The 16,708-nt window shown below is 44.1% G+C and overlaps 1 protein-coding gene across 2 annotated transcripts in view; it reads left to right on the top strand.

The window, feature by feature from the left end:
• The window catches only part of NPHP3 (nephrocystin 3), a 405,841-nt gene that overhangs the window by 289,363 nt on the left and 99,770 nt on the right, over positions 1–16,708 (top strand). For both annotated transcript variants that reach the window (XM_078663854.1, XM_078663855.1), the window contains one exon: positions 1,842–1,917. In XM_078663854.1, coding sequence (XP_078519980.1) covers positions 1,842–1,917 — 76 coding nt within the window. The remainder of the gene's footprint in view (positions 1–1,841; positions 1,918–16,708) is intronic.

Below are 16,708 nucleotides of genomic sequence, written 5' to 3'. Positions count from 1 at the left end.
TATTAAGTTGTAAAGGTTACATTGAACAGTATACAGCACATTGGTTCTGTGATCATAACACGGTACTAATAGCTGTGCTGAGATTCCATCATTGTGCAGGGTAATCAGGCAGAGGCCATTCTTAGTTGTCATTGGGAATGACTAGGGTACAGTCAGGCAGGAAATATAAAGATCATACTATGTCCCCACTACTACAGAACCAGGTCACTGGCCATTCCATGCAGGTATAAGCAGCGGTAGGCAAGGGGAAACACTACAAACCTCACAGAATTCACTGAACAAACTGTTGAATTGACAGTATTGTTTTCTTCAAGAGTGATATCGGGCCTGATTTAGATCTCGGCAGACAGGTTACTGCTCACAATGGTGACATAAATCCTGTCCGCCGAAATATAAATCCCGTTATAGCCTATGGGATTTATATTTCTGCGGCTGGGATGTCAGTCACTATTGTGACGGAATAAACCGTCCGCCACGATCTAAATTAGGCTCATAGTAACTTACAACATAACAAAACCTTACAGGTTGCTGACAAAACCTTTATTAGAAAGGACATTATGGTTATTAACCAAAGTAAAAAAAAGTTGAAATTTTCTGGTTATGGTTACTCATGCAATGGTAAGCTCCCATAAACTGCTCATGAGTGCACACTCGACCTCACCGATTAAATTGCAAATTCCTTCATTGTTGACATCCCAGTGACATCACCATTTACATCTTTGAGAACTGCATTGTTGCAGCATACGTTTTCAGTTCATTGCATATAAAGGCTTATCATAAGCATATACCTGGCCTTTTTTGCTGTTTGGTAGCATAGTCAATGAATGCGGTGACACGTTTTGGAAACGTAGCAGCATTTCTTTGGTACATGACAGCCCTTTCTTTGTATATTTTGGCACATTTGGTAATATGATACACGTTTGGGGAATAAAAAGGCATATTTTGACAAAAGGCAACACTTTTTCCACACTTGACAATACTTTGTGTGCATATGTCTAAATGTTATAGATGTTATGTTGGAGACATTGCTGACTGTAAGTGAAGCAGTAGCTGTAAACTCTGTGTGGCCATGTCTGCTCTGTACAATTTGCTCTTCTTGTAATTGCCTTTGTGATGACACATCTTTGACATCAACGAGGCATTGGTAAAGTCACATGTAATGATATAAGTGATATTATCTGCAATGTCATTTGAGGTCACTTGAAACTCAATGGGGAGTGGTATGGTTACATTGCTAACTATGGGGAATTTTGGACTGTATGCAATTGTTCTTAAAAGTTTCATAAATATCTGACAGAGTGAAGTGCCCACGTGGTTACTTGCACCTGAGCAGAATGGCCGAGGGAATAGAATTAAAGAATTTAGGAGAAAGGAATCTGTGCTTGACCTCATGGTCACAGGTTCAAAATCTGAAGGGTCCACTGAGTCATTTGTCCTTCTGCTGTTGATAAAATGAGTACTAATTGTGTTGGATAACAGTAAAAATGTGTTATTCAGCACCAAAATGTCCCATGGGAACCATGCGCACTTTAACATAAAGTAAGACAACATGTTTATTTATAATCTTCTTGTTCTTTGTAGTCTAGTATTGGTACATTCCTACTTTACGCTACTATGTTGATTAATTATCATTCACAAAAAGAAGGAAAGTGTACCTTTACATTCTGGTCTCCCAGCAGTTCAGTTTCAGCTTCAGTGGCATGTAGAAGCAGTTATTAGTGCCTACATTTGACTGGTTGACTGAGCAATAGGCGTTCTGTTATATATTAGAGAAACTGTTCTCACTGGTGGTTAAAAAATATTCCCTCTTTAATTACTATTTGGTCTTCTGTGCTTTTAAGGTATGAGCAGGTTGAGCAACTGAGGAAAAGATCCTTGAAAATCCGACAGAAAGCTATACACCGGAAAGGGAGCATGGTAAATATTTACTGTTTATAAAAAATGTTTTAAAAAGTAAATATATATTTATATAAGCCGATCCATACTATTTGTACTAAGCTAAAACAACATCCTTAAGACCCAAGTGTAGTTCAAATCGAGAGTGAAAAATACTAAATTTTAAGAGCAAATAAAACAGAGACCCATTTGTCACATAAGCATCATGGGAAAATTTCCACATTAATATCATAAAGTGCTACGAGCGAAATATCAAGTTGAAGATAAACAGATTTCTCCAGCCAAGACTGTACTTAACTATTCTAAAGCCCCACATTGCTGGGTCTGAAAAAATTATGTAAAGAAGGTGACTACTGCACAAGTTCAAAGTGCAGTTAACTCAACTCCTCATTTAAACATGGAAATACTTCTAGTATTCAACTCAAAACACAGTGAAAACGCTTTAACGTGCTACCTGCTGAGTATCAAACATTTCTTATTTTGAGACTCTCTGAAGAACCTGTTGCGCCTCTTCTGAGGTAACGCAATAGTAAGATTGACCTTTAAACAAGATTTTCAATTTAGATCGCAGGACTATTGAAGCCTGTGCTCTAGCATTTCTGAATTACCCAATTAGCCCTAGAAAATCACATCTCTTTGTCGATGAGCTGCTGTAAAGCTGACTTGCCTGAAAATACCCTAATCTGTGTCCTATCAGGTAACAGAAAGGGTTTCTTTTGGATGGCATTAGAAAGAATAGCCCCATTAATCGATGGTCTGCGAAGTTCACAATCATCGTTTGAGGATACTTCGCATTTGATGCACCTTGAGCATGGACTCTGTGGGCTTGTATTATAGTGAGCTCAGCTGGGGCTTTCTCCAAAATGTGTTCTTTAATCAATGTCTCGATATACTGCAATGGGTTTTCATGACCCTCAATTACTTCTACACCCTCTATGATCCCCACAAAGTGCAAATTTTACCTTCTTGTGTTGTTCTCTATTTCGTCCATATTGATTTGGGAGGCCTTTAGTGTTTTTTAGAGGGCATCGATATCTTTGTCCCAATAAGAGAGCGGTCCTCCAGATCGGATACTCTGTTCAACTTCCTTAATCCTTACTGGAATTTGTTGCATTGTCTCCTCTATTTTATCCAATCGGTTATCGGTTTGGGGGGGGGGGAGGGCATGGTAGGGGCTCCCTGGGAGCATGTTAGGTGCTATGTCTGGGTACCACTGTCTACAATGTGGGTGGATAGGGAGGACCACGGGCACTCCCCTTCAGTTGGTGTTGGGTTGGATATGGGGAAGGAAAGTGTAGGGTGGAAAAATGAGCAGTTCCATAACCAAGAAGTTTATTATTTTTAGTTGCTTTTTGGGGTGGTTGTGATGAGCTATATTCGAACAGGTGATGTGGAGGAACACCAAAATGAGAGTGGTTGTGTTTAGACATTTAGGGTTTCGTATGATTCAAAAAGTTAATATTACTTCATGTAATGTCAATGAGTTACTCAATAAGTGAAATGCTCTTGCTATATTTAATTGGTTGACCACATTCAAATCGGAAGTGGTCCTTCTTCAAGAAACCCACCTTAAAGATAACCTTCCCAAATCTTCAGTCCCTAACTGATATTCACACCGTTTTTACTCTTCGACAGGTGCTGCTATAAGGGGGGGTTGCCATTCGTCTAGCCTATACAATTGATTGGCAAATGTTGCGATGTTTTAGGGATTGTATAGGGTGATGGCTATGAGTCAAAGTGGCAGTTAAAGAAACATTTTAAAATTTGGTTAACTATTATGGTCCTGTCACTCATCCGCGGCTCCTCTGCTAAGGTGAAGAAGCGTCACCCCACTACTTCAACTGCAAGCTGGATACAATAAATAAAATGATAATGTTCCGTTATCATTTTGTTTTTTGTATTCAGCTTGTAGTTGAAGCCAGGTGGGCAGGACTGGGTTCCCTGTGTCACAGGGGGAGGAGTGGTGGCAGCACCTTAAGTGTGCATGATGGATTGGCTGGCTGGCCGTCTCGGGCCGGCCAAACCAGCATTTGCACTCTCCATGTTCTCCACCCAGGCTCTATTACAGCTTGGGTGGAGAACAGGCACAGCCTGCCAGGCCTTGTCTGAGCGCTGAACCAAGTCGCTCAGACCAATCACAACGCTGCTGTGTATGGTAGTGCTTTGCAACAGTCTAAGCTGTTCATTGAGACTTCACTCCACAGTGATGTCTGAGTATAGTTGTGTTTTACGACCTACTAACCACTTTTCTTTGACCTCTCCTTTCTGATGAATGAGCGTTAGAAATTGAGTTTCTGGTTGGCTAGGGTATGCACCCAAGCCAGGCAGAACCCAACACTCTAGTCAGGGTAAGGGAGTTACAGACCCAAAATAACCCCTGCTCACCCCCTTGGTAGCTTGGCAGAGCAGTCCTACTTATCCCAGAGGTAATGTGTAAAGCGTTTCCGCATCACACATACACCAATGACACAATAAATATACCACAAAAGAGACTCCACACAGTAGTATATAGAAATATCTCCTATATTGCATATAAACACATAGACCACAATCACATTACTCACTAGGCAGTTGTCATAAACATCACAGTTGGTGCCATAAAGTAAATACTTATAGGCTGCACATGTCTTAGAGAACAACCTACACCATCACTGTATACATTATGCAAGTTAAAACAACATAAATCATACTATCCGCGCATGAATGCAGCAGAAAGGCTGGGGAGAAAAACACATAGATCCCCAAACCATTACCGGTCACCATAACACCATTACTGCGCCTGTTATGCAAATCCGATAAGGTAAGGCTCAAAATTACATTCATCATAATATCAGGGCATGAAGATGCAGCTGGTAATTAATACAGGAATCAGTACTAGTAAACACCATACACATCACACAGTCAGCCATATGTAGTCTCGAACCCCAGTGCTCCTATTAGCAGTAACGTGGTACACTACTCCTGAGATGTAGGTTACCTGGCCTGCTGCCCAACTACAACCAGGATCACGGTACCTGATGGTGTCCGCAGTAATGGGACTTCCCTGGAGGGTTTCCCTCCTGTCCTGCTGCTATTTTGACTTGTTTCAAGGCCCCCAAGGTGTGGTGATCAAGAAAAGGGAAAAAAGGGACGAGACTACACTGTTGACTCTCGCAAGGAGATCTTATTTGGTCTCCCGCGTGCAAAAATAGTGAATGACCACAGCCCGCTAAAGCACTTGTCGCAGCCTTTGAAATCAGCCCCACAAAGAACGGATTCAGAAAAGGGGGTGGTGATGAACAGAGTGCCTGAATTAAGCAGACCACTCTTACCCAGTCCAAAGATCAGGGCTTGATCCATCACCGTTTTTTAGCTCACTGCACCATCCCAGCTCAGAACTTGGCTATATGCAAATTAGTCTGTTCCTGTCCCAGTGCATGATGGGAACAGGGCAAACCAAACTACCAAGCCAATTCTTGTACTGGGAAGGAAACAAGCTTCCGGGGACCGGTTTCTGCCATTTCAGGCGTCTTCGGCCCGGCTTGCTTGAATCCTGATGGTGCAATGAGCAAGGGACTCACATCTGAGTATACCCTTCCACGCTTATGGTGGACAAAATGATTCAGAAAAGGGGGTGGTGATGAACAGAGTGCCTGAATTAAGCAGACCACTCTTACCCAGTCCAAAGATCAGGGCTTGATCCATCACCGTTTTTTAGCTCACTGCACCATCCCAGCTCAGAACTTGGCTATATGCAAATTAGTCTGTTCCTGTCCCAGTGCATGATGGGAACAGGGCAAACCAAACTACCAAGCCAATTCTTGTACTGGGAAGGAAACAAGCTTCCGGGGACCGGTTTCTGCCATTTCAGGCGTCTTCGGCCCGGCTTGCTTGAATCCTGATGGTGCAATGAGCAAGGGACTCACATCTGAGTATACCCTTCCACGCTTATGGTGGACAAAATGATTCAGAAAAGGGGGTGGTGATGAACAGAGTGCCTGAATTAAGCAGACCACTCTTACCCAGTCCAAAGATCAGGGCTTGATCCATCACCGTTTTTTAGCTCACTGCACCATCCCAGCTCAGAACTTGGCTATATGCAAATTAGTCTGTTCCTGTCCCAGTGCATGATGGGAACAGGGCAAACCAAACTACCAAGCCAATTCTTGTACTGGGAAGGAAACAAGCTTCCGGGGACCGGTTTCTGCCATTTCAGGCGTCTTCGGCCCGGCTTGCTTGAATCCTGATGGTGCAATGAGCAAGGGACTCACATCTGAGTATACCCTTCCACGCTTATGGTGGACAAAATGATTCAGAAAAGGGGGTGGTGATGAACAGAGTGCCTGAATTAAGCAGACCACTCTTACCCAGTCCAAAGATCAGGGCTTGATCCATCACCGTTTTTTAGCTCACTGCACCATCCCAGCTCAGAACTTGGCTATATGCAAATTAGTCTGTTCCTGTCCCAGTGCATGATGGGAACAGGGCAAACCAAACTACCAAGCCAATTCTTGTACTGGGAAGGAAACAAGCTTCCGGGGACCGGTTTCTGCCATTTCAGGCGTCTTCGGCCCGGCTTGCTTGAATCCTGATGGTGCAATGAGCAAGGGACTCACATCTGAGTATACCCTTCCACGCTTATGGTGGACAAAATGATTCAGAAAAGGGGGTGGTGATGAACAGAGTGCCTGAATTAAGCAGACCACTCTTACCCAGTCCAAAGATCAGGGCTTGATCCATCACCGTTTTTTAGCTCACTGCACCATCCCAGCTCAGAACTTGGCTATATGCAAATTAGTCTGTTCCTGTCCCAGTGCATGATGGGAACAGGGCAAACCAAACTACCAAGCCAATTCTTGTACTGGGAAGGAAACAAGCTTCCGGGGACCGGTTTCTGCCATTTCAGGCGTCTTCGGCCCGGCTTGCTTGAATCCTGATGGTGCAATGAGCAAGGGACTCACATCTGAGTATACCCTTCCACGCTTATGGTGGACAAAATGATTCAGAAAAGGGGGTGGTGATGAACAGAGTGCCTGAATTAAGCAGACCACTCTTACCCAGTCCAAAGATCAGGGCTTGATCCATCACCGTTTTTTAGCTCACTGCACCATCCCATGATGCACTGGGCCAGGTGTGGAAAAGTAAATTTTGCCATGTTCTGTGTCCCTACGCTTCATCCATCATATGTTATGTGTGCATGACCAATATGCATATGTTATTCCCCATGTCCGATTAATGACGCAATTACAGTTGTGTCCACCTCTGGTATGTTAGTTTCCAATCCTCGTGAATACTACGAATATCAGGCCTATGTAAGTAATGTTGCCACGTTTCTCAGTGTGCACGTTATTCAATTATAAAGTCCCCGTTTCCAGGCCTCGAAAGGGCCCGGACCACAGATTCAGCTCCTGTCTCCTGAAAGCCTCGCTAAGGAGCGATACAGCCCCCACCTGTATCCTCGACCCTTCACTCACTTCCTGCCTTGCAGTGCCCGGTGCACCCCGGCTCTGCCTCTGAGTCTGCCAAAAGTATGTTATAGTTCCAGTTATCAGTTCAGTCCTCCTCCTCTGCATTCCTAAGCTACTGAACTGCATCAATAGTTTCCGTCATTGTCTAGCCTTCTTGTCTCCACGTTAGAGAAAATACTGTATTTAATGGTCATTTAATATTCTTCACGCACTACATGTAGAATAATGCATGGTCCAGTCTTAGATTCAAGTTAGCTTTTCCCCTCATGACTTCTAGTTTATATCAACATGTTCCCTAAACAGTAGATACCAGATAGGGTTTAGGTACATGTCGCTCCGACCCTTCAGACTCTAGTCTCTGCTCCTAGCACAGAGTTCGTAGCCCCCAGCTTCTCCTAGTAACACGTCATTGCCAGTTTTCGCGCACCATTAGGTTAGAGGTCCCGGCTCCTTAGGTAGCCCCCTCCAATGTTTCCGCCCATCCATGACATATTCTGTTACGTTTTCCATCACATGTCTAAGTAAACTCCCAGTTACACCTCTTATTTCTCTTATCTCTCGCGACTGCTACGCGTCACGCCTTCTACTCCACCTACTGTTACGCCCACTGCAATGTAATGCTATGTGTTTGCGCTATGTATATAAGTCAATGTTTTGTTATTAAATGTTAGCGCGCTCATCCCAGACCCAGCCCCGGCAGCTGCCGGGCCTTATTGTCCTATTCCTATGCAGGTTGTCCTGATCCTGTCCTTATGCTGTAATAAACCTGCAGAAACTCCTACTACCTCGAATCTTGACTCTTATTTTATTGAGCTATCTGTTATGCTATAAGTCTAGTCAAAAATAGGGTATTATTTATTTATTTACCACATAATGGCGCCCGAACAGGGACTTGCCCTTTCCCCACGCGTCGGTGAAGCCACGCCGACCCCCTGACCCTCTGCAGTCGTGACGGAACCATACCGTGCACTGGCAGATATTTCTGCTCCAAGTATCCCTCAGGCCCACGGAGGAGACGGAGGAGGCGGTCCAGCATCCGAACGAGACGGTGGAGGAACGCGGCGAGTCCCGACCAGAGCCCAAGCCGAGAGTCCAAGGTCCGAGGTATCCGGAGGCCCACCCGTAACTGAAGTCCGAAGTCCGTCGTAGTCCAGTCCCGTCCGAGGCCTTCCGTTCCGTGCTGCCCGGTGAGTACCATTGCTGGGGTAGTGTCTAGACAGGGTCAGTCTAAATTGACTCCTGGTCCGTGGGTTGGTGGTACCCAAGCCCACAAACGAAGTGTTCACCTAGGTGGATACGGGTCTTGATGCGTTCCTTTATGGGACCGGTATGTTCCGTACTGTTACAGCAGTGCATCCAGTAACTCTAGTCTGTTCCGTTCTCGAGAATTCTGTTCTGTTTCTGTTTTCAGTATTTTCAGGTAGTATTCTGTTCGAACTGTTATTTATAATGTTGTTTAATGTATTTTCAACGTCGTGGTATGCCTGAATTGTTTTCTCAATTGTTATTGTTTTTCGTGTATTGTATTGTGTTCCGATTCAAGTTTAGAATGCCGCTCTTTTCCAAGTTACGTCAGTTAAAAACTAGAAAGGGTCTGCTGGAAGCAGCAGTTCCTGTTCCGCCTAGGGACAGTCCAGGTCACTTTATGTATCAGAAACATGGCATAAGCGCCATATTGTATCTAGATTTATGGGTAGAGTATACCAAACAGTTAGAAGAAAAGTATAGATGGCCCGTATCGGGTACATGGGATGCCGAATGTATTATGCGAGTAGAAGAAGCATTATGGAAAAAGAAAGCCAGACAGTCACAGAAAGATGCCATCGAGTTATGGCGTAAGGAAGCGCATAGAAGAACGGAAAAGGAAGTCAGAAAGTCAGAGTTAAGTAGAGAATCCCAAGAACGAGCCCAAGAAAGAGAATTAATCGAGATAGGTGAACAAGTCAAAGTCGAACAGTCAGACAGACGGAGGCATGCCCTTATTAAGGGTATGTATCCTCTCCTTGCCGAAGGTTTGCCAAAAGCGACCCCAGAGGCACCCAGTAATTTCCCGCCACCATTAGTTCCGACCAAGCTACGTCACCAACCGACCGCAGCTGATATTTTTATTTCGTCCTATTTGGACGACACAGTTCCAGAATATGCAAATCCAGTTCGCGCTCCACCTGTCCCTGTAAATCAGGCACTTCCCGTTCCTCCAGACACCGGAGTACCTGTTACGGTACCCCCGGGTCAGCCTGCCATACAAGTTCAGCCCACGTTACAATTACCGACCCTGCAAGCACGAAGAATGTCAGTCGACGATTCTAGTATAGGGGCCGCAGGAGGAGGTCCTCCTCAAACCCCGCCGCCACACAAGCGTTTATCAGCACTCGAATTACATGCTCAAGCATCACAGCGTACTCCAAAAAGCAATAAGTCTGTTACAGAAATCAGACAAGCCCTTGCCGAATGTGTCTATGACACAGTCCCAGGCGAGTATAATATGGTTTTATATTCCGTACGCGTAAGAAGGGTGACCGAGTATCTAGTCACCTTACCAAATATGAAAGAAGATCTAGACAGAATATATCGTTTCATCCGTACAGGGGATGATCCAGAAAGTATTGGCGAAATTATGTCTCAAAGGAAAGCCGAGATTCAGCTCATGATATTAAAGTTCCTGATCAATTGTTTAATAAGAGAACAAGATTACCCGTCTAAAGATCCCGCCGAAATGAGAATTCTAACAAGGTGGAGTGATAATATAGCCGAGGGTAAGCACAAGACCATTAGTGCCATGGAAAGTATGTACAAGAAAATTCGTAAAGAAATAATAAGGTTACACGAACAGCGTAAAGCAGCACAAGTAAGCGAGAAAGAAAGTATCTCTGATCCTGAAGAGGAAGACGAGAACCCCGCCAGAATAGCGTATGTAGGAAAATCCAGATTTCCAGATCGCCATTTACGTCTAGAACCTAAGTCTATTTTTCATCATCTAGCACCAGAACAAGGTTCCCTAGAACAAGTATTTCAAGCTACCGATCACATTCTGAAATCACGAGTCGGATATAGCGAATTAAGTACTATGCACGAACAAGAACTAGCCCGATCAGCAGTCCGATGGATTACCGATTCTACCACTTTTCCAGACGAAATAGTGGCACAAATGTTTCTGAAATTGGCCCCAGCCGAGCAACGACTGGTGGGTATGTATATGATCCAGCACCTCATTACTCAGTATGAGGGTCAACATTCTGATCCAGGCCCGTTGCACGATATCCTGAACGAGTTACTCCAGTACAGATGGAGAGGTCTAGGTACCGATTTAATTAGTGTCATTCTAGAACAGCGCCACAAGTATAGAACGTTCCTGAACCCGCATTTTGTTCATGTCTCACCCCCAGAAAGTAAACCATTCTACATAGACAGACAGAATCCGTTACGAGAAGTCCACCCAGTCCAAGGGGCGGGTGGCGTAATGCAACGAGTGTTTGTATACACTCCGATATCAAAGATGGAACTTCTTGAAATGAAGAAATTAATCCCCTGTCACGACAAAGATCCAGCGGGGTTCCATAGAGAATTAAAGGACATGCTCCGTATGGGAGAATACACTTACCCAGATATCATTAAAATGTTAAAGGTCCTGCTACCCGCAGGGGTGTATGAAAAGTTAAAGGAAAAAGAATGGGAGGTGGGAGAGAAAAAGATCGATTGGACAGCTCTAGAAGCTGAAGACAAGGCACGAGTACCAGGTACCGGTCTTGGAGATAAATGTAAAGAATTACCAGAATTATTGATACAAGTTTTACCTAGATTATTGACAACTAGGAAAGAAGACTGGGATGCAATCTCAGCCTGTAAACAGAAACAAGATGAGGATATTAGTGATTTTTATTCTAGATTTGAGAAATGTTTCAGTATTAACAGTGGTCTCAAGACAAGTAGTGAGTCATACCCTCATCTTTTCGTTACCAAATTAGTCGAGAATTCAAGTCCACAAATTAAAAACCGAGTTTTGAAAGTCGAAAGCACCTGGCAAGCAAATACTCCGTCCCAGATGCTCCAGATGCTCCAGTACCACCAGAATAGAATCAGAGAAGAGCAAGAACACGAAAGAAAACGTATGAAAGACACGAAAATGAAAGTGCTAGTTGCACAATCTATTCCTCAAGACAGTCAGAAGAGAGGTCCGAATCAAGCCGGTCATCCTACAGCTCCCGTTAAAGGGAACTGCAATTATTGTAAACAGCCAGGTCATTTTATAAACGAGTGTGCAGTTCTGAAACACAACATAGCTACTGGTAAGACTAAAGAAAGACCACGTCCGCCTAGACAAGAACAAGTTTCACAGACTCCTCAGCCACAGAATGCACAACAGACAGTTCCAGCACCGCAGCCTATTGCTGCAACACAGCATGTTACACAGCAGATGTACCAGTATGCACAGTCCGAGTATCCAGAGTATCAGTCATATTCATGAAACAGCCTAGAGAGGGAGGTAGGCTTGCCTCTCATCGAGATACCTGTAGACCAAGAAGGTCCCTATGTTCATAGTCAAGTATTAGGGAAAGACAGAAAGTTTTTGATCGATACAGGGGCAAGTAGGACCACAATTAGTCATGCCGAAGTTCCAGGGGCTCCGCTCTCAGGCTCAAGAAATGTTTCCCTTGGATTCTCAGGAAAACCCATAGTTAATGAAATATCAAAGCCAGTTACTCTAGAAGTAGGTCCATTGTCCCGTACTACTGATCTGTTACTTACTAAGTCATGTCCAGAAAATCTATTAGGCATTAAGACATTGAAAGAATTAGGTGCAGTTATTTGCTGTTCCCCAGAGGGAATACGTCTGTTCCTACGTGACTTTAAGGGTCACTATGTATTACGAGATTTTGATTCAAGATTGTCTAATGTTCCACAGCATTTATGGGCGCAAGGTCCAACTGATGTAGGTTACATGCAAATCACACCCTATCGTGTGACTCTCAAACCAGGTGTAGTGTTACCACGAATCAGGCAGTACAGATTGCCACCTGAGGCTGTAGCAGCCTTATCCAAAATTATTGACGAGCTGATGGCTCAAGGAGTAGTTGTAGAAACTGACTCCAATGTATGCAATTCTCCGATCATTCCAGTCATGAAACGTACTGATCCAAATGCACCCCCAGTATATCGATTAGTGATTGATTTACGAGAGCTTAATAAATGTATTATTCCTCAGTACCCAGTTGTTCCAGACATTTCTTCCCTGTTAACAGCCATTGATTCCGAAGCCATGTTTTTTACTGTTATTGACCTCAAGAATGCATTTTTTAGTGTTCCAATTCATCCAGACAGCCAGTTTCTTTTCGGATTTTGTTTAAATGGAAGGAGCTATATGTTTACACGCGCTCCTCAAGGATTCACAGAAAGCCCTAGTATTTACAGTCAAGCACTCAAGAGACAACTAGACAACATTCACATGCCAACTGACACTGCCCTGCTCCAGTATGTCGATGATCTACTGATCACAGCCCGTTCTGAACGTGCTTGCGAGCGAGCATCACTTACAGTTCTGTATTTTCTAGCCGAGATGGGGCACAAGGTGTCACCTTCGAAGCTTCAATTCTGTGTCCAGCAAGTGGTATACTTAGGACACTTGCTGTCCAAGAGGGGTAGGCAGTTGACACCCGACCGTATCCAGTTAATAGCGAGTCTTCCCCAGCCCAGAACCCAGAAGGAGGTACGTGCCTTTATCGGCCTTACTTCTTATTGTAGACAATGGATTCCCCAGTATGCATTTCTAGCCAAGCCACTGATACAGTTAACGACACAGGAGGCAGCCGTATCGACTGTCCTCCCTTGGACATCTGACCATACACTTAGTTTCAACGAGTTAAAGAAAGCCCTATGTCAAGCTCCAGTTCTAGCTACACCGAACTACAGTAAGCCTTTTACACTTTTCGTTACTGAACGCGAAGGTACAGCATTATCTGTCCTCACACAAGATCAAGCAGGTCAATACAAGCCCTGTGCTTATTTTTCGAGCACATTAGATCCAGTCGCCCAGGCGTTGCCTGCGTGCCTCAAGTCAGTTGCAGCCACAGCACTAGCTATCAGACAAAGTGATTCTATAGTTTTAGGACATTCCCTGACAGTACAGGTCCCACATTCAGTAGAAGTTCTTTTAAACCGAACACAAACTCAGCACTTGACAATTGCACGTTTAACAGGTTATGAATTGACACTGTTCCAGCCACACATAGAAATTAGACGCTGCAACGTCCTGAATCCTGCTACACTGTTACCATCAGTTAGTTCAAATCCAGACCCACATGATTGTGTGGAAGTAGTTAACATTACGACAAAGCCAAGACAAGACCTGACAGATATTCCGTTACCAGATCCTGACCTGACACTTTATGTGGATGGTTCATGTATGAGAACTAGTACAGGAGAACTAGTCGCCGCGTATGCAGTGACTACTGACACTGAAGTTATTGAAACACACCGTATTGATACTCTGTCCGCTCAAGCAGCAGAGCTAGTCGCTCTGACACAAGCCTGTATACATGCCAAGAACCTGAAGGTTAATGTTTACACAGATTCACGTTACGCATTCGGAGTTGTACACGACTTCGGAGTGCTCTGGCAGGAGAGAGGTTTTATGACTTCTCATGGAACCAAGATTCAGCATGGTCTCCTTATTCAAGCCCTGTTAGATGCCATACATTTACCGACATCTATTGCTATCATGAAGTGCAAAGCACATACGAAAGTCACTGACATTATTTCCCAAGGTAATGATTTAGCAGATCGCACAGCCAAGCTTACAGCACAGACTCCAGACATTCCAGTTAATCAGACACAGACACATACTCCAGATCCGATTACATGCATGACAGTTAAGGACCCTACACAAGATGTCATAGATATCCAGTTACATGCTACTCCTGATGAAATCAAGAAATGGTCTGTACAAGGAGGGGTCCAGACAGATCAAGGATGGTTAACGAAGGGTAGAGCCACATGGTTTCTCCCCGATTCTATGGTTCAAGTCATTATCAATACCGCACATAGTCCAGCACATTTAGGAGAAAAAGCTATGTTAGACAGTATCCAGAACATTTGGTCCAACAAGCATTTACGAGCTGCAGCCAAGCAGAAAGTCCGTACCTGTATGATATGTTGCCAGTTTAATCCAGGTAAAAGTGTCCCGGTGGAACAAGGTGGTTTCCAGCCCCCTGACCACCCTTTTGAGGTCCTCCAGATGGATTATATTCAAATGGAGCGATGTCGAGGTTTCAAGTATGTCCTTGTAGTTGTATGCGCCTTGTCCAGATGGACAGAAGCATATCCAGTCCCAGATTACACAGCCGCGACCACTGCCAAGCAGTTGGTCCGTGAATTCTTCCCTAGATATGGACTCCCTAGAGTCGTATATTCTGATAACGGCCAGCCATTCTCATCTGAACTCATGAAACACGTTTCCCTTTTGTTAGGGTACCAGTGGAAGTTCCATTGTGTACGCCATCCAGAAGCAGCTGGACTAGTCGAAAGGCATAATCAGACTCTGAAAATCCGTATAGCAAAAGTATGTAAAGACAAGGGTGTGGACTGGTTAGTAGCTCTGCCAGTCGCTTTATTTTATATGCGTATGGTCGCACATTCCAGATCAGGTCTGTCCCCGTATGAGGTCGTTTTCGGCCGCCCCCCTAACATGTGGGGTACTCCTAGACCCCGAAGTATTACCGATGTTTCATGTAATATGCTGACAGATTACCTAGCTTCCTTGATGTCTGCCCTCAACTCATGTCGTTCACAGGTTGCCGCCGCATTTCCAGACAATACCGAGGTGGCACCGCACGAGATCGTTCCAGGCTCCCTAGTGATGATCAGAAATTTTGACAGATCAAGTCCGCTGGAACCACGTTGGAAGGAGCCACGTCAGGTCCTCTTGACCACCCGAACTGCCGTCAAGTTGGAAGGCAGGAAGGGGTGGGTCCACCTTTCTCATGTAAAACTTTTCAAAGGATCGAAACCAGTCTTCAAAAACATTTCCAAGAACATTTCCCAGGATTCGAAGGATTGCCAGAACATTGTTTTAAAGGACTGTCCCGCACAAGACTTTATTACAACCCCTCCCTTGTTAGAGAAAACTCCGCAACAGGAGTATAAGTTAAAGCTCAGGTCTAATAAGTCAGCCAGTTTGATTGTATAAGTCCTCCCCTAGGTGAAACGGTTAGACTGTTTCTGACATGTATAAAATAGACCCCCATAGTGAGAGAGTCAGTCAAAGCTCAATCAAATGTATCATTTTTCTGAGTTTCATATTATTTCTCAGCATAATGATTTCCTGCACCAGCTATGCTTTCTATCTGTGTTTTTCAGTTCCTCATGTGAATATGTCTGCTCATTCTACAGTAGAGCACACGTTTAGTGATCTGCCTCCTCACGAATATGCATACCGCCTCGCTATGCGTAATAACACATTTATCTGTATGTTACATTATTCACACCAGACCAGCAATGCCACTAATTGTTGGGTGTGTGGTCGACTCCCCCCTTTCCAGACACCGAAGGGAGTTCTGCCACTCTTTCCTTATCCATTCTCACACAATGGTTCGTGTGGAGCATGGTCCACGCTGACGTCATCCTCAACAGATATGTCTTTTCTTAACAGTACATGTTTCCCAGACAAGCAAGGTTTCCCCCACAGAACAGGTTTAGATTTAGAAAATGAAGTATATAATTTAGGAAATTATTCGTCGAATTTCATGGTTCTGAATGTTCAGTCTGATACTACTCCAGACTCACCCGCTATTTTAGTACTACCAGTCAAAGGCGAATTATGTGTCCGTAGTTATGGTTCTGTACATATAGGTCATAGTGAATGTACTACTGTTATCCAGTATAGTGACAGTGGGAAATCTATTTTCAAAGCTTCACGTCATTCTTATTTTATTTGTGGTCAAACTGCATATGTCCGTCTGCCCCTCGATTGGGAGGGAACCTGTTACATTGCTTTCCTACTGCCACCTGTTTTTCTAGCCCCACCTGACTATCATAGGAATTCTTTCTTAGTACACACTAGACACAAGAGAAATCTCCCGATTGTCGATTATACTGAAACTGCCGCAGAGCAATTCATTGATATAGATAAAGGTGTTTTCCCTTATTTAGGTACAGTTGTAAATAGTAAGCTTATTCGTAGGTTAACAAGAACCCTTGAAGCAGTAGTAGATGAGACTGCCTCCGCTCTAGGTAACTTAACTGAAGAGCAATCCTTTATGAGAATTGTCGTTTTACAGAATCGTCTCGTCCTTGACGTCATACTGGCCGATAGGGGCGGGGCCTGTAGAATTCTCGGATCCAGTTGTTGTATTTTCATTCCAAATAACGCG

The sequence above is a fragment of the Lissotriton helveticus genome, chromosome 10 (assembly GCF_964261635.1).
Source record: "Lissotriton helveticus chromosome 10, aLisHel1.1, whole genome shotgun sequence".
In the NCBI taxonomy this organism is placed as follows: domain Eukaryota; kingdom Metazoa; phylum Chordata; class Amphibia; order Caudata; family Salamandridae; genus Lissotriton; species Lissotriton helveticus.
The sequence above is the reverse complement of the archived record's forward strand: the minus strand, read 5'-3'. Positions and strand labels throughout refer to the sequence as shown.